The 18423-nt window shown below is 35.7% G+C and overlaps 3 protein-coding genes across 3 annotated transcripts in view; 2 read left to right on the top strand and 1 right to left on the bottom strand.

Moving 5' to 3' along the window:
- Nucleotides 1-15: 15 nt before the first annotated feature.
- On the bottom strand, nt 16-4877 carry LOC124432723 (N-acetylgalactosaminyltransferase 7). The gene is made up of 12 exons (XM_046981834.1): nt 4621-4877; nt 4223-4407; nt 3947-4152; nt 3705-3871; nt 3422-3629; nt 3118-3294; nt 2794-3037; nt 2467-2688; nt 2293-2391; nt 2088-2213; nt 1828-2016; nt 16-1741 (listed from the first exon to the last, which is right to left on the bottom strand). Exons 2-11 carry the CDS (start codon nt 4376-4378, stop codon nt 1876-1878), a joined length of 1746 nt encoding a protein of 581 aa, XP_046837790.1. The 5' UTR covers nt 4379-4407; nt 4621-4877; the 3' UTR covers nt 16-1741; nt 1828-1875.
- Nucleotides 4878-5212: 335 nt separating this feature from the next.
- LOC124423343 (rRNA-processing protein FCF1 homolog) lies at nt 5213-6567 on the top strand. Its single transcript, XM_046960961.1, has 5 exons — nt 5213-5342; nt 5550-5632; nt 5734-5805; nt 5883-6192; nt 6272-6567. Exons 1-5 carry the CDS (start codon nt 5340-5342, stop codon nt 6413-6415), a joined length of 612 nt encoding a protein of 203 aa, XP_046816917.1. The 5' UTR covers nt 5213-5339; the 3' UTR covers nt 6416-6567.
- Nucleotides 6568-10947: 4380 nt separating this feature from the next.
- The window catches only part of LOC124426030 (cadherin-related tumor suppressor), a 102222-nt gene continuing 94746 nt past the window's right edge, over nt 10948-18423 (top strand). Inside the window, exon 1 of the mRNA XM_046967239.1 lies at nt 10948-16311. Coding sequence (XP_046823195.1) covers nt 10948-16311 — 5364 coding nt within the window. The remainder of the gene's footprint in view (nt 16312-18423) is intronic.

The following is an 18423-nucleotide window of genomic DNA, read 5'->3' as shown; positions in this document are numbered from 1 at the left end:
ATAATAAACTTTGCATATTATTTGACACTTATCATCAATCCAACTGTTTTTTATTCCTATTTTTTTTTTTTTTCTTTTTTCAGACCATAATTCAACGATTTAATCGTAAATTTTTCGCTTTTATAAATATTAATTTCTTATTCCAATGTAACGTACAGAAGTATATTCTGAGTAACAATATTAATGATATTAAAAAATAATAAGTTAGCTGCATATGTTTTGCATCATATGTGATCACAACAATTATTGATCTTTCAAGTATAATTTAAGCTTGATTTATAAAACTAACGATAAGCTTTATATATAGTGTTAAGTACAAATAAAGAATATAGATAATAGAATAAATTTACTCACAAATAATATTTTAATTTTTTCTTACTCAGATTAAAAGTAATATTTAATATAACTTTATGCGATTCACTGCAATATCATAAACGTTATCGATTTTAACGAGGAATGTTGGAATTCGTATTTTAAATGTACAATTAGTGATGTTAAAACTGTTCTTCGTAATTTGTTTTAATAGCCTTTTTTTGTCACATAGAGACATTAGCAATGTTTTAAATACTATGATTGGAATGTGTATTTATAATTATCGAATCAGAAAGATTTATCATGCCTGTGATTAAAGTTGAATAAGATACTGTAATAGATATATCAAAAAATTATTATATTAGTGAAAGTCACGTCAGTAACAAAATTTTTCATGTATATACGATTGCACATTTAATATCACAAAGTACAAAAATTATATTGATCGCGAGTGTGCATATAGTTATAAAAAAATAAATTATTCCGATCAAATGATGATAACATTTTTATCAATGAAAATGTTGTCAACATTCTTGCAACTTACAAAAGGTACAATAATTATCAATTAAATTGTACATCAATTTAGAGGTTTAACTTTACATATGTATCTAAATTCAAAATTAATTTATCATCACGCGTTATCTCTGGATTTTATATAAACAAATATCTCATTTGTTTACTGACTACAATAAATGACACTACAAAGCGATAAAAAAATTTAAATAATTTAATGATGTAAACATGATTAAAAGAGAGAGGAAGCATGCTCTCTTATTATCTCTCTTTTTTCTGTATTGTCTCACATACTGAAATATATAAATTTTGAAGAAAATTAATCTTAATATAGATAAATATAGGAAGATTTATACTGTTTGGCAATACGAAAATAGCATTTCATTTTACTTTTACTATAATTTTTTTCATAATTATTAATTAAATAAAAACATATTTAATATAGTATCGTAAATGATTAGTTATATTCATATAAAGATTGTTTTCGTAATAGAACGTTCATTAAGAGGATAAAATCGCCATCGTAAGAAGGAACAATTGCCGAGAATCTATACTTATAAAGAGCAGTCTCATTTAAGTAATCTAGTCTTTTTAAAATGGACAAAAATGTAAAATAAGAATATCGAATTGTACAGATTTATAAAGTTTCATTTTTTTATTTGTCCATTTGTAAAAAACTTGAAGAAATTTTAACTACTAAAAATAGAAGACTGAACTTTACAGCACCTTATTGTCTGTTGTCTCTTAGCATAGCATTTTATAGTCTGTGCAACTTTGTGAATTATAAAAAAGTATTTCACAAAGAATTTTTCCTTATAGGATTATATATCGTTTAATTAATTTGACAATTAATTCGCATGTAATCGCAACGTTTCGATTTATCTAGCAGGCCAAGTAAGATTCGTGTAAAACTTTTCTGAAATTATAACAATATATTAAAAATGGATCTCTTTTATATTACAGGTTCATTTATAGATTATTATTTAGTTAAATATCACATACCATGAAAAAAATTCATATTATTGAAATATATTTGTAACGTTGATTCGTTCACCAACGTGGATTAATCTCATGGAAGGACCATTGTTGATACGTATTATTCACATCACAGGGCATTAATGATAACTGTTGAGTTTGCGGATGAAGAGCCATACATTTTTTATGAACCCGATGCAATATCGTTTTAGTTTTCTAAAATAATTCAAGAATTAACAAACTAGAAAAAAGGTTTAAATGTTAGATACATATAAATGTTATCATACTTCATCATATTGCCAGGGTCCATCAACGGTACCCAAACGGCAAAATGCTAATTTTACTCCATGTCCGTCAGCTTCGATACAACGTTCACCGACACCAAGTTGACCTTTCGAATTCAACCTAATAAGCTAAAAATAAAATTCATTGTTAAACATTATGATCGATTATCAAGATATAAAATAACAATATATATGTGCATGAGCTTACTTGATTATTTCCATAACTATGACAATATGCAGTGGCCATTAAACTTGGAGGGGCATGTCCCATAGTGTCCAAACATGCTCCAGTTGCTCCATTTCTCAACTATACATTTTATTATTTTCTATTATTATTAATCAATTTCAAAATCTATTTTAATGGAAAGATCATTCAAAATACCTCTCCCCAATGTATATTCGGTGGTAATTCAGGAAATTTGTCTAGAACATCATAAGCTACGTTGTCCATGTACCATTGGAAGCTTTTACACTTTTTTCGTTCTTTAAAAAGTAATTGTTCAGTTATATCACCATGGTCAAGTAATCTTGCGAGCGGTTCTCTCGTATAAAAGAATTCTTTGTGTTTTTCATCAAACCAAGTTTCAATGACCCTTTTATAGTTCTGTAAAATATCAATTCTAGTTAATCACATGTAATAAAAATAAAACTTTTTTAAAATAATTATATATATATATATATATATATATATATATATATATATATTTACAATAGTAATCAATGGTCCTTTTTTCTTCTGTGCGAGTTTGCCAAATGTATATGGCATAAAACCTCTATATACGTGTCCAACATGCGAGCAAGGCACCCATAGAATACTTCCGCCACATTGCCATATTTTAAAAGACAATTCAAAATTTTCACCACCCCAAACAAGTAATCCTTCATCGTATCCACCCAATGATAAAAAGTATTGACGATTCATTGCAAATAGACCACCAGCATGAGTAGGAGATCTAAATTAATATAATAATAGATTAATAATTATAATGAAAAAATAATGATTGATTTATAATTATGATAATAAATAATATACTTATAAGGCATGCTGTCATGTGGTCGAGTTTTAGCTTCTCTTCTAGGAAGTTCATTTTCTTTGTATAACATACCCCATTCAAAAATTCCTCTATATAAGTGTCCAGCTTGGTACACAGGTCGATATGCAAAGGTTTTATGATCGATACCATCGATCACAGGAACTGTCATTACATTGCTGCGATATTATGATAATATAAAAAAAAAAAAAAAAAAAAAAAAAAAAAAAAAAAAAAAAAAAAAAAATTGTTTTCTAAACATTTAAATACATGTAAAATTTTGAATTTGTCAAATATATACAATACCTATTCATTGCAATTGGAGCTAAAAGCGGCGGCAACCAATTTATATTCACTTCACAATGAGCATCCAAAAAGACAATTACTTCGCCTTTAGCTTCTCGTGCACCTCTTGATCTTGTCCTTATCAAACCTTGCCTTTCATAATTTCGAAGTAATCTGACTTTTCCGCCCCATTGTTCAATATAAGATTCTAAGTCACCCTTTAAATTTTCTAAAAAATATTTTCTTGAAAATATTATATATATTATGAAATTAAAATTTTCTAAAAAAACATTTTAAAATATACCTTTGTCAGAATAATCATCAACAAGAAGAATTTCTTCTAAGAATTTCGATGGTGTTCTATTTATTACACTATGTACAGTTCTCATTAATACAGACCAACCTTCATTATGAAATACTATAATAACGCTTGTTCTAGGTAAATCCGTTGGATAATTCCAATGTTTGCATCTATGAAAATACAAATGTTCATTCATATTATTTGAATAAAAGAAAATATATGATGCGATTGGAAATAAAACTTACTCGGATGGTCTAGTGTCAGGAATTGATCTATCTAAGGAAATTTCATCAGAGCATATCATATTCATACCATAATCAGATTCGGATTGTTGAACATCATTTTGTTGATCATCCCTTAAAACATGTGCTTTGCCAGCTTCTCCAGGACCTGTTTTTGATTGTATATTTCTTGGTTCAAAATTACCTAAATCTTCTACCAGTTCTGGAGCCTACAAATAGTCCAATATTATTTTTTTGATAATTCATATAATCATATAAATATAAAAATGTTAAATATACCTGTTTTCTTGATAGTTGTTCTGACCAATATACTTTTATATTATGTACTTGATTATCAGAGAAGAACGAAACAATCATATAAAAAATAATTAACACCAATATTCCACCAATTACAATATTAAATAAACGATGTCTCCTTAACTGTACAATTCTCATTTTCACATATATATATATATATATTCCTTCTAAAAACAATAAAAATATTTTATTAATAAATAGGACAGTAAATGGTATTATACCGCATTTGATAAAAATAATAAAGAAGACTATTAACAAAAAGTAATAAAATTTACTATAAAAATTGATATTCTCAGCGGTTATAAATTTTATATTTAAATAAAGAAATTTATATTACTTATTGAGTTTAATTTAAATAAATACTTAAAAGGAACACGTACGTCTGTTTTCAAAGAAGTAAAATATGGTTTGTAAGGAATATTATTTCGTTATATATATATATATGACTAAGTTTACTTAGTGTTCACATTAAAACTACACTTGTACAAGCATATATATTATTTTTTTTTAAATGATATGTCTATACTAGAACATAAAAGCCAACGTGTCTATCACGCGTGTACGAAATAGTAACAAAGCTGTAGAGTAGGACATCCACATTCCTTAAGAAGTAAAATCCTACAGTTACGAGTAACGTTTTGTATCATTTTAGGAGAAAAATTCTGGCGCCAAGAATTTTCTCAATGATCCCAATGAAACTGAAAATAGATTGGTGAATATTTAGGACTAGACCAATTAAATGATACTTTAGACAAGAAATTTAACAAATTTTTCAATTATATTCATTATATGTATAACATTTTATACAAAATATTTTATATATAAAATTAATAAAAAAAATATTTGATAATATATGTTTCATTTGAAAATTAAAAAGAACGATCTTTGCAATCTTTCGATAATCGAAAAGTATCGAAGATGATCAAACATAGGGTTGAATGTAATTATAAGGTTAACCCTTTTGTATTCCTTAAGTATTAGTTCCATAAATCTCCGTTAGGGGATACGATATCGTCATTCGTACATGTGTATTTTGTGTGCAGTGTTGATTTATACGAGTTTTTAATATTTCAAAAGGATTGTATAACGAATTAATACAATGGTTTGTAATAATAAATAAATATTTCAATATTATTTCGTAATATTAAAAAATTTTTATTCTATCGTATAATATATAAGTATTAGTAGATTCATTTTTATAGGTTATCTCTTAATTTACAATATTTTAAAAATGATTTTGTTTCGTCATAATAAATATTATCAATAGATATCTATGTAAAAGAATAAATTTTACGTGTTGTTTGTACAGGGAAAAAATAAAAAAACTCGTAAAGTTGTAATGCAGAGGTTTGCACAAATGAAGAAGATGATCAGTCTCAGTGATTCAAGAATGTAAGTATGTTCTTTTTAAAAAAAAAAAAAAGAAAGAAAAACATTATTGCGTATAGTATTATTTTAAAGTATTATCATAAAGTTGTATTTGTTATTGATAGAAAACCAGAGAAACGAGCACCTCCAAAGAAAACTAAACCAGAAGACCCAATAAAATTAAAAGTTAATGAAGCGTGAGTATAATTTATCTTACTATATAATTTTAATATTATTATTCATAAGATCTATATTGGATATATTATATTTTTAGACCTCAGCAATCTTCCGCATTATTCTTTCAATATAATACGCAATTAGGACCTCCCTATCATATTTTAATAGATACGAATTTCATTAACTTTTCTATAAAAAATAAATTAGATATCATACAAAATATGATGGAGTGTTTGTATGCAAAGTGCATACCATATATAACGGATTGCGTAATGGGAGAATTAGAAAAACTTGGCCAGAAATATAAAATAGCTTTAAGAATTATAAAGGATCCTAGATTTGAAAGATTAAATTGTATGCACAAGGGTACTTATGCGGATGACTGTCTTGTAAATAGAGTAACACAAGTAAGTATATTAAATTTGTATGAAAGGACTAACATATATTATCTTATAATAAATTATATCTCTTGTAATATAATCTTAGCACAAATGTTATATTGTCGCTACCAATGACAAAGATTTAAAAAGAAGAATACGAAAGATACCTGGTGTTCCTATAATGTATGTTTCACAACATAGATATACCATTGAAAGAATGCCGGATGCTTATGGTGCTCCTAAGAAATGATATTGATATTATCATTTATTTAATTTAATAAAAATTAAACAATTACGTTTATAACGTTAATTGTTACTTCTTGTATAATAAATATTACTTTATTATCAAAGTATTAATACACATGAGGAATATTGTAAACAAAATAAATTTTTGTACATACATTTGTTATAAAATGAATTTTATTGTTATGTGGATTTGTATAAAAAAAGAAAAAAAAAAAAAAACAAAAAAAAAAAAGAACATTTCTCAAAGAAAATAATTTATTTATAGAAGCTCGAGTAAATCGGTCTGCACAATGTCATTCGTTTTCTAAGTTTTACGATATACGATTGTAAGGGTTTGAGGGGTTGTGTGTGAGACCGGAAAACGATATGTCTTTCATGTACTAGCAGGAGTCAAAGACAAATAGGGAGAATGTGTTACAGTTATTGTTCGGTGAAACAATAAAGCTGTAGCTTGTACCGCCTACGCAGTGCCCTACGACTCGATAGAATTTTACTCTTTTGCTAGTGTGATGCTGCGCCGTATATGGTACAGAGAGGGAAGGAGAGAGAGAGAGAGAGAGAAAGAGAGAAAGAAAATACAATAACGCGTTAGACAAGGTGGGCGCAAAAGACCATTTCGTGTGAGGAACGATTGCACGCGAATTTATTGTATTAGCTATGTTCTACCTCTCTCACTCTCTCTCTCTTTCTCTCTCTCTCTCTCTCTCTCTCTCTCTCTCTCTCTCTCTCTTTGTTTTAAAAGTTGTTTTTATCTTTCTTACGACCTTCCCTGTTTATCATTAATGTTAAATAATAATTTCTATCGTTAACGTTTCATGCTAGATCAATGTTACCGATCAATTTTGTAAAATCGATTATCAATCTCGTATATAAAATCAAGTTGGATATACGATCGATACGATATACGATTATCGATTTATATCGATATAAGGATTATATTGTCTCGTTATTCTCTCCCTTAGTACAGTTCAAACAATGAATATTTCAAATTTTCTATCTTTTATTTAGACAAAAGGTAAATGCCGATAATTGATCGTTTCTTTCGTCAAATATTTTTTAAAATGTCGTAAATATAGCTTAGAATAAATGTCAAGATTCCATTGACCTTCAAAAGGTTATAACCTTTCTAATCTAACAGAATAACAAATGGCGTATGCGTAAGCACGTCGTTGCCACGGTGTTATACCAAAGGAAATATTAATCATGCGTGATGCACACAAGCAGTTCAGTGTCTCTCCTCGTGTTTACACCCTCGCAAAATTATTTCTATCCGTATATAAATTCTATCTCCATTTAAGGTACATACAATACGTTGAGAAGGTTCTTTTATAACAAGCGAATCTTTGTTCCGTGAAATTTATTTCCATCAGACGATGACACTTCTTCTATTCTGTTATTATTATTACAATGAAATTATGCAATATATCTTTCTAAATATACGTTGATCTACGATCATACGAAAATATTTGACAAATTTTACGAAATATTTTTCAACGAAATTATACGTATCTTTTTAAATTTATAATTACGATTATACGAAAATATTTGATCAATTTTTACAATGAAATTGATTATTTGTATTTAAGATTATTAAAAAAAAAAAAAAAACAAACAAACATATTTGACAAATATGACAAACTTTTTACAATGATAAGGAAGTAAAAAGAGAATAAAAAAAAAAAAAGGATATAAATAAAAAGCAAGAACGAGGAAAATCTTTAAATTCAAAAGAAGAAAAAGGCGGGTAAATATAAATCCTAGAAATAAATTTAAACTTAGAAGCAGATAATGTCCCCATCTGCATTTAACACGATCAACTTCAACAATTGGTACTTATCTATCCTTGATAATATTAATACGGTACGTATAACCTAGAAAAGAGAAAGAGAAAGAGAGAAAGTATTTTACTAGGCATAAATCGATTGACCTATCAAAGCGCCAATCGACATATATATATATATATATATATATATATATATATATATATATATATATTTAAACGTAGGGCTATACAGTACTCTCGTACCCAGTAAACTAGATTAAAGGAAAAGACCAGATAACCGATGCGACCGCACTCGCGAAAACGAGAAAGATAAAGAGAGAGAGAGAGAGAGTTATGGGGGTGGGGGAAACGGTCGATCGCGGTAACGGATTAGTTATAAAAGTGGCTATAGCTTCACGGATGTATATCTACAGCGCCGTGGGTCTGGACCCACAACTGGCTCTTCTTACCTCACTCCTCTCTCTTTCGTCGTCCTCCCTAAGCAGCGAATCCCTCTCGCCCTTTCCCTCTATTTCCCCTTCTTCCCGACGTATTATTCATCTCTTGTTCTCCATCCTCCTCCCTCTCCTTGTTGGTACTATTCTCTATCTCTGTCTCACTTGTACATTCTTACAGCTCTCTCTCTCTCTCTCTCTCTCTCTCTTTCTCTTTCTCATTCTTTCTCGACCAATATAATCTATCCTTCTTGCACCAAGGTTGAACACTCGGCGGCCATCTTGCATACCTGAGCCTCCGCATTGCTCGTTCCTCGAGGGCAAAAGGGAGAATATCTCAGCGAGAGGATGGCGGCGGCGGCGGTGGTGGCGGCGGCGGTGGCGGCGGCTCGGGATGTGCGAGGCGAAACTATAGTGGAGGATGAGGATAAGATGAGGTAGGAGGAGAAGGAAGAGATAGAGGAGAGAGGGGAAGTAGTGTATAACGGAGAGGGAGAAAGAAGAAGTGGTGGTGGTGGTGCTGCTGCTGCTGTTGCTGTTGCTGTTGCTGTTGCTGGTGGTAGTAGTGGGGAGAGGGGCCTTACTTGGGGTGGGGTAGAAAGAGAGAGAGAGAAGGTGATAGTGATAGGAAGGTGAAGAAGGTGGCGGGGAGAAAGAAGCGAGAAGAAAGAGAAAAAAGAGAGAAAAGGAGAGAGAGATAGAAATAGATAGGTAGAAAGAAAGAGAGAGAAAGAGAGTGAGAGAGAGAGAGAGAGAGAGAGAGAGAGAAGGAGACTCGCGTTGAACACGATGGATCGGAGAGGGACGGCGTCAGGCCCCGCGAAGAATGCTTCTCTTGGCAGCGCCAAGGATCTGGGACCGGCTTAGTTCAGTCGAGTCAGGTCAGTCCTCGGGAAGGTGATATTCTTCGTCGCACGTTGGAGCCCTTGTGTACGTTCCTACATACGTCTCGTTTTCTTTGGGCACACGTTTACTTATTTCTCTTTCTCTCTCTCTCTCTCTCTCTTTCTCTGTCTGTCTGTCTCTCTCTCTCTCTCTGCCTCTCTCTCTCTCTTTCTTTTTCCTCACTTTGTGTATACTTTCTTTCTTTTTTCTATTTCTTTTTTTAAATTTTATTTCTACCTCTGTCGAAACTTTGTCTTTCTTTTTTTGTCTTCCTTCCCCACCCCCTTACGTTTTTACATGCTCATCAGAAAACGCGAGTGATATCATTTAGCCCCTCCCCCCCTTCTGCCCCCGTTGGACTTACATATCATCATCCATACTCGATCGAGGATTATCGTGTTATCGATTATTATACATCGTTTCGTGAGTGATTTCGAATGATCGTTGGTTTTTCCTTTTTTGTTTTTTTTTGTTGTTGGGGGGGAAAGGAATGGGATCATTAACTTTTGCAAGGAACAAGCAGAAGTGGTGAGAAGTTACATAATATTCGATTTGGTATTCGGTAAGAGTGTGCCGCATATCATTGAAATAGGTTACGCTTGCGTGTTCTTTGTGATGTGCCGGTCCATTTACGTTCGATGAGAAGCTGCCATGATATCCAAGTGATAAGGAATTTTCGACGATCGATCTATTACTTCGTATTTCGTTGAACAATATTTGCTGTCTATTTTTTAAAGACGTATTTCTTCTTTCTTTTTTGTGTGGCTTACGCAAATGAAGTCAAGGTTAACCATGGTAAGAGACATGAATCGAAGATTGATTATATGACTTTCATCTAATAAAAGTTATATATATATATACATATATGTAATTTATATTCAAATTGTTGTGATACTTGATAGGGAATGTCAATTCGTAATCGTAATTTTTGAGAAAAAAATCACGGTAAAAGGAGATCCGATTGGTCTCTTCTAACGCGCATCTGCAGACGCGTTTCGCGAGGTGCGGCTCCATGGGTCAGTGCCCCCACTATCGGCCGAAGTCTCTTCTTGTACTCGCTTAACTTTCGACCGGCGGATAAAAAGAAAGGTCCGGTCCGGCGAGAAAGGAAGAGGAGGAAGAAGAACCGAAGACACCCACCCCTTCCAAAGTTCATCCTTAATCCAATTTCGAATGAAGACGAAGTGCCGAACGGGAATATAAAAAAATGCAGGCTGTTGACCGTCGCAATCCATTGGAGATCAGCGCGTGCTGATTAATGCTTATAAGTGGTTGACAATGACGGAAGAAAGTGATTGAACTATCGAGGATGAAACTGAAAGAGACAATGAGGAAAAGGAACGACAGGTAGTATTCGTGGATCGTAAATGATTTATGCCGACGAGTCGAGAAGAATTTGGCTAAGGAAGAAGGGCGCGTTGAGGTACCGAAGAGATGATCATAAGAAGATCGATGGTCCTAGCCTTGGTCCTGGGACTGTTGTTGGTGGACCAAAATGGCGGCCAGGCTAGCAACAACGAGATGCGCTCGTCGAGCAAGTATTTTTTGCAGAACCTACCTCAAAGAGTTACACGGTTAATTCCGCGAAGGTCACCGATGTTGCCACAAGATAGTGCTACCATGGGATTGACGATGCAAAGTAGAGCGGTAGATACTAGAGTTACGCTCGAAGTTAAGGAGGGTGAACCGAAAGGTACCTTGGTCGGTCAAATACCAGTGAAACCTGGCTTTACTTATAGATTTAACGAACCACCCCAAGAATTTGTGCTCGATCCTAAAACTGGCAAAATAAGAACAGCCAAGGTATTGGACAGGGAAGCTCTTAGCAGCGATAGATTCGACCTAGTCGTACTCTCAAGTCAACCGACTTATCCGATAGAAGTGAGGATCCTTGTATTGGATATCAATGACAACGATCCCGAATTTCCCGAATCTAGCATAGCTGTGAGTTTTTCCGAATCGGCTGTCGTAGGCACGAAATTGTTATTAGACGCTGCCACCGATAAAGATACTCCTGAGAATGGAGTGACCGATGATTATTTTATCGTCGATGGTAATAAGGATGAAAAATTTCGTTTAGAAGTAACGGGCAATCCAACCGGTGAGACATCCTATTTACATTTAGAAACTACAGGAAAATTGGATAGGGAACAAGTCGAATATTATTCTTTAAATATTTGTGCCAGAGATAGAGGACATCCGCCTAGATTAGGTTATCTTTTGGTAAACGTAACCGTATTAGACGTAAATGACAATCCTCCGATTTTTCAACAGAGCGATTACGTCGTTGCTCTGAACGAAAGTGCACCGGTTGGTACTAAAGTTCTCACGATTCATGCCACTGATAAAGATTCCGAAGACAATTCGAAATTGACGTATTATTTACCTGATACCGAAAGACAGTTTACGATAGATCCGGAGACAGGTACTATCACAACCGCGGAACCTCTAGATTGTCCCGAACAAAGCTGTGCGACAGCACGTCCTGGTGGAGGCTGTCCAAAGAGCTGCGTCATAACGGTCTTTGCTCGAGATCATGGATCACCCAGGCAAGATGGACGCACCTATGTAACGGTGAATCTATTGGATGCGAACGATCATGATCCTGAAATAAAATTTAGTTATCTTACATTAACTGCTGGTTATGCAACAGTCGATGAAAATGCTGCTAAGGAATCTCTAGTTGCTGCCATTGCTGTCATTGACAACGATGAAGGTCTGAACGGTGAGACCACCGTGGAGATACGTGCTGGAAATGAACTAGGCCATTTCAGGCTAGATAACACGCAAAGTTTCGATATCGTTCGAGTGAATGGTAAATTGGATCGCGAAGAAATTCCCAAGTATAATCTAACAGTCGTAGCTACCGACAAAGGCACGCCACAAAGATCGGCGACGGCATATCTCGTGATCCATGTAAACGATGTCAACGATCATGAACCGGTATTCCAGCAGAGCGAATATTCTGCAGTTTTATCCGAGCTCTCGCCAGTCGGAAGCTTCGTTGCTAGCATTTCGGCTACGGATGCTGATTCTGGATTAAATGCAAGAATTTATTATGACTTTGATTCTGGTAATGAGCAAGGATGGTTTGCCATCGATCAGGATACTGGTTTGGTCACCACAATAGCGACTTTGGATAGAGAAATTCAAGGAAGTATCGAATTGCACGTGTCTGCCAGAGATGGCGGACCAAATCCAAAGTATGCGTCTACCCATCTCAAAGTTACTATCCTGGATGAGAACGACGAAGCCCCGAGATTCTCTCAAAATATCGTTTATGTCACTTTGTCTGAGAATACTCCTCCGCAGAGCCTCGTGGCAACGCTAACCGCGGTGGACAACGATCAAGGAACCAATGGAAGTATCGCTTACAGTTTTCATTCCAGCGTTTTAAGAGATTATCCAAAGACTTTTGCTTTGGATGCTTTAACGGGACAGCTAACAACAAAAATCAACATGGATCGAGAATCCATAGCGGAGTACAGTATCTTGGTGATTGCTAAAGATCAAGGAACACCTCCTCAATCATCGACAGCTACCGTATTACTTTCCTTGGAAGATGTCAATGATAATCCACCCGTGTTCTATCCATGGAGATATTTGATGCCTGTACCGGAGAGCGCACCAGTAGGTACTTCAGTTGGTAAGATCATAGCGACGGATGCTGATGCTAGAGAAAACGCTCAAATTAGATATTCCTTGGAATCTGGTGGCGAAGGAATTTTTATCGTCGACGAAAGAACCGGTGAAATTACTTTGGAAGGTTCTTTAAGAGCTGCGCACAAAACACTTTACGAATTAACCATCTCTGCCAAAGATACCGGAAATAAAATTGCTACTAGAAACGCCATGGTCGAGATTATACGCGAGGAAGATTTGGAACATCTAGAGTTCGACACTTACAACGGTTACAACTTCCGCGTGATGGAGGATAGGGGTGAATGTAATTCCATGCCATCTGGCTTTGGTAAAGAGGTTGGAACCGTACAAGTTACTCAGTATGGCAATACTAAAGTAACTTACAACATTTTGTATGGCGATCCAAAAAGAAACTTCAAGATAGACGAGGTCACTGGTATGATTAGTACAGCTGGTTGTTTGGATAGGGAAAATGTTGCATTTTACAGTTTACAGTTAGCGGCTAGAGCTGGACTTGCTTATGGGCAAACTCTTGTAAACATAACGGTAGTCGATGTAAACGACAATCCACCGAAATTTCCTAAAGGCGAAGGTGGCGATGAAGTTTATTTGAAAGAAAATGCTGCCGTAGGCCAAGAAGTTTATTTGGCACGTGCCAAAGATCGTGACGCAGGTGCTAACGCTAGAATAGTTTATTCATTGACTCATAATCCTGGAGAACAATTTAGGGTAGCCGAAAATTCAGGTATCATATATCTAGGAAAACCTATAAGAGCACCACCCGGTACGGTTTTAAATTTAGAAGTGACAGCAACGGATTCCGACGTTCAGCCACTTTCTGCTCAACATCAAGTAAGAGTTATCATCGAGGACGTTAACGATCATACGCCTGTTTTCAAATTGACGAGTTACGAGACGTCGTTGTCCGAATCAACGCCCGTAAATGATCGTTTCTTTTCACTAACTGCCACGGACGTTGATCTTGGCGCTAACGGAAGAGTTTTATACAGCGTTACCGATGGAAATGCCGAAGGACGATTTGGAATTTTCCCAGATGGACAGCTTTACGTAAAGAACATATTGGATCGCGAAGAACAAGATTATTATGCTTTGGAAGTGACTGCCAGTGATCAAGGTAGCCCATCGAGAAGTTCTGTCGTTCCAGTCGTCGTACATATTCTCGACGAGAACGACAACGCCCCGGAATTCACTAATTCCAGTTTTACTTTTCACTTGAGAGAAAACGAGTTACCGGATACGTTCGTTGGAAAATTATTAGCCACGGATCGAGACGTTGGCCGTAACGCTGATTTAATGTTTTCTTTGCCTATAAGCCAACAAGATTTTGTCGTGGATCCTCGCAATGGATTTATTAAGTCGTTACGTGCTTTCGACAGAGAGCTTTTAGTTAGTAATACCGGTGCTAGCTATGTGACATTAGAAGCAACCGTTACGGATAACGGCGAGAATCGTTTGAGAGATCGAGTCAAAGTCACCATTTACATTACCGACGTAAACGACAATACGCCACAATTTCAGAGATTACCTTACAAAGTACAAGTTAGCGAAGGTGCAGCTATAGGTACTCAATTACTCAGAGTTTATACTACGGATGCTGACGAAGGTCTCAATGGGGATGTCTTCTACACTTTAGAGGCAGGCAATCAAAATGGACATTTCATGATCGACGAGGCAACGGGACAAATATCTCTGGTTCAACAGCTTGATCGTGAAGCTTCGAATAATTATTTATTGACTGTAGTAGCACACGATGCCGGATTAGAAACTCGTCTATCATCGAGCGCTACCGTACACATTGACGTACTCGATGAAAATGACAATGTTCCACTTTTCATTGATAACAAATCGAAAATTTCAATTCTCGAAACAACGTCGACTAATACGGAATTACTAAGATTCAAAGCAACCGATAACGATCTTGGACCTAACAGCGAACTGACCTTCGCTATATCCGCTGGCAACAGAAGGGATACTTTCTACATCGATCCGCTCACCGGTACTTTGTACCTGAGGAAACCATTGGATTACGAGGAACTAGAAAAGTACGTTCTGAATATAACTTGCAGCGACGGTGGACACCCTAGGCTTAGCTCGGTAATGACTCTGGTGGTCGAGGTCATTGACACGAATGACAATCCTCCGGTATTCCCGAATACAGCGATCGTACGACAGATTCGTGAAGGAATACCTGTACATATGCCAATAGTGACGATAACCGCAGAGGATCCAGATTCCGGTGAAAACGGTATGGTCAGTTATTCGATCGTCAGTCAGGATCCTGAGGATCAGGTACGTCGTTTCGGTATAAATCCATCGACCGGCGTGATACATACGTTATTGCCGATCGATCGGGAGGAAGTCGATACGTTTAAGTTGGTGGTGGTTGCTACGGACAAGGCACAACCACCTAGTGCTAGATTGTCGGCGGAGAAGTTGGTGATTGTAATTGTCGAGGATATAAACGATAATGCACCGATATTCGTGAGTATGTCCGCGGTTATTTTACCGTTAAAAGGTAATCCGAGTTATCAGCCTCAAAAAGAGGTCGTGGTAACGCAGTTGGTTGCCAAAGACTTAGACTCGAGTACGAACGGACTGGTCACATACGAATTACTTCGTTCGAGCGTCAATTACTCGGACATGTTCCGCATACATCGTACCACCGGTTACCTCACTATGAGACTTCCAAGATCAACTAGAAACGCTCTTCCCGAACGTGTATCGAAGTATCAAGTGGGTGTTCGTGCAACCGACGAGGCCGTCCAAGCCGAAAGAAGATCCTCGGAGACATATCTGACCTTGATAATGCCTGGGGAGGAAGGCGAGGATCAACCGATTTGGGAACATCGGGGTCAGCTCGAGGGTAGTGTCTACGAAAACGAACCTGTAGGGGCGAGTATTCTCAGAGTGAGTGCGCGTACCCGAAGATCGAACATCGATCTTGAGTATTACGTGACGAACGTGACCGCTAGTAGCGGCGGTCCTCAGGTCGACAGATTGTTCGACGTCGACACGAAGACAGGTATACTGTCGACCGCTGCTGCTCTCGACAGGGAAACAGGAATCCAGTGGTACGAGGTGGAGCTATACGCTATAGGAATTGGCGGCACCAGGCCCATCACTACGTCCACCAAAGTAAGTCCCTTTTCTTTTTGATCGATCGCCCGTCGAATATTAACGATACGATGCATACCAAAACTTATTTCCCTAAGGGGACTTTCTTTGTTAAGTCTTTGAGCGTCATGGATACCGAAGTAAATGAACGTTATACAAACGAATAGATACGAATTTTAGCGATGTATATATAAATATACATAAATTTAAATGCATCTATGCATATGTAATATGTATTATATATATTTACATATATATATATATATATATATATATATATATACATATATTGCTTTTAGACGGTACATTTATATCTAGAATTAAGATAAATAAATACGGAATTGAATAAGAATTTCTTTGAGAAAAGGCTCGATATATATATATATATATATATATATATATATATATATATATATATATATATATATATGTATATATATATGCATTCGATTACGGTCGTCTCTAAAATACGATAAATATAAATTCAATCGGGAAGTATGTTACGTAACAATTGGGCCTAACATAATTAGAGAGCCAGCGATAAAGAGTAAGGGGAGAAGAATTCACGAGGCGAGAGACCACGAAGGACAATGTGCGAGAGAGGGATTCATGGGGGTGGGAGGGAGGATTTCTCGGGCGATGAAGGAACGTAAAGGAGAGAGAGGGAGAGAGAGACAGAGAGAGAGAGAGAGAGACAGATAAAGAAAGAAAGAAAGAAGGAAAGAAAGAAAGAGAAAAAGATGGAAGGTGATGTGGAGCGAGGAGAAGCGAAGAGATAAGAGAGAGAAAGAGAGATGGTTCACGCGAGAGTCCGATGAGAAGTAGAAGGAGCCAGTCAGCGAAAGAGAAACAGAGAGAGAGAGAGAGAGAGAGAAAGGGAGTCGGCATAGGGTGGGAGAGAATAAACGACAAGATGAACCGCGTGCCAGGAAATCAACTTGGATTCGAGTTGGGGCCCCTGCCTCGCTCTCCGGAGGTACAGAACTCGAGAAAAACTTGATCTCGGACGAACGCATACAAACAGCCGGGATAGTCTTAACGTAGGAAGAGAAGTCTGGTGTAGAGCTGGTGCCCGTCTTCTTCTACTTCGATGCCATTGCTGCTTCATTTCTGAAGATTCTTTCTCCTGTATCTCTTTCTCTTCCTCTCTTTCTCTCTCTCTCTCTCTCTCTCTCGCTCTCTCTCTCTCTTTCTTTCTCTCTCTTTCCCTCTTTCTCTCTATAGTTCGTATCTTTCCCATCTTACCAACCACGTCTCGATTCACCCTTCGTCTTCATCCTTCCTCTTGTCTCTTTCTCTTTCTCTTTCTCTTTCTCTTTCTCTTTCTCTTTCTGTTTTTCTTTTTCCTCCTCTTTCTTCCTTTATCGTTCACTGCTGGGATCCGTGACTCTCTTCGGGTACCAACTGCAGTTTCGACGTTTTTGTCGCGGGCCACTCTCCTTCGGTGTCTCTCCTATTGGTCCAGCGCATTCTACTATACTCTCCCGCACGTATAGGACCTCTCTTGTCCCTTTTTCCTCCAATCGGGAGGATCGGGGACGGGAATCAGGACCGGGATAAGAGAGACCCGGTAAGAGTTTCATCCCGTTTTCATTGGTAGACCTTTTTTTTTTTTTATTTCTACATTTGTGAATTTTTGCCCGTTCTCTTTTTCTTTTTTCTTTTTCATTTTCATCTTTCTCTCTCTCTCTCTCTCTTTTTTTTTTGTTTATCTTTCTTTTTCATCTCGTCAGCTTTTAAGCAAGATGTAAGGAAATTCAATGGATACGTATACATTAAAAATCCTTATATGTGCTATATGTTATACGGTGTAATGATGTTACATTATATAGTTTAGATCTCGGAAGTTGCAAATTCTAATATAATATTTGTTTTCTTGTAAAAGGATAGAATGAAGAGGTAGAGATTATTTTATTCGATATATGTGCATGTCTCTATCTTTCTATATACATACATACAAATATAAAGAATATATATATATATATATATATATATATATATATATATATATATATATATATATATATATATAGAACATTTATATCGACAGTCGAAGGAGATCTAAAACGTTATAATTAATAACTTTCATTTGGGGATAAATATTACAAAACATCATATTATTCCAATTAGTGT

Source organism: Vespa crabro, chromosome 1 (genome assembly GCF_910589235.1).
Source record: "Vespa crabro chromosome 1, iyVesCrab1.2, whole genome shotgun sequence".
NCBI lineage: Eukaryota > Metazoa > Arthropoda > Insecta > Hymenoptera > Vespidae > Vespa > Vespa crabro.
This window is presented reverse-complemented; position numbering and strand designations above follow the sequence as displayed.

Bases quoted from the DNA above. Each gene is read 5' to 3' on its own strand.
- LOC124432723 (XM_046981834.1), bottom strand. From the start codon at position 4,378: ATGAGAATTGTACAGTTAAGGAGACATCGTTTATTTAATATTGTAATT. The intron at 3,872-3,946 runs GTAAGTTTTATT...GTATTTTCATAG, and splicing joins CCTGACACTAGACCATCCGA to ATGCAAACATTGGAATTATC. The intron at 3,038-3,117 runs GTATATTATTTA...ATATTAATTTAG, and splicing joins CATGACAGCATGCCTTATAA to ATCTCCTACTCATGCTGGTG.
- LOC124423343 (XM_046960961.1), top strand. The intron at 5,806-5,882 runs GTGAGTATAATT...TTATATTTTTAG, and splicing joins AAATTAAAAGTTAATGAAGC to ACCTCAGCAATCTTCCGCAT. The intron at 6,193-6,271 runs GTAAGTATATTA...ATATAATCTTAG, and splicing joins TTGTAAATAGAGTAACACAA to CACAAATGTTATATTGTCGC.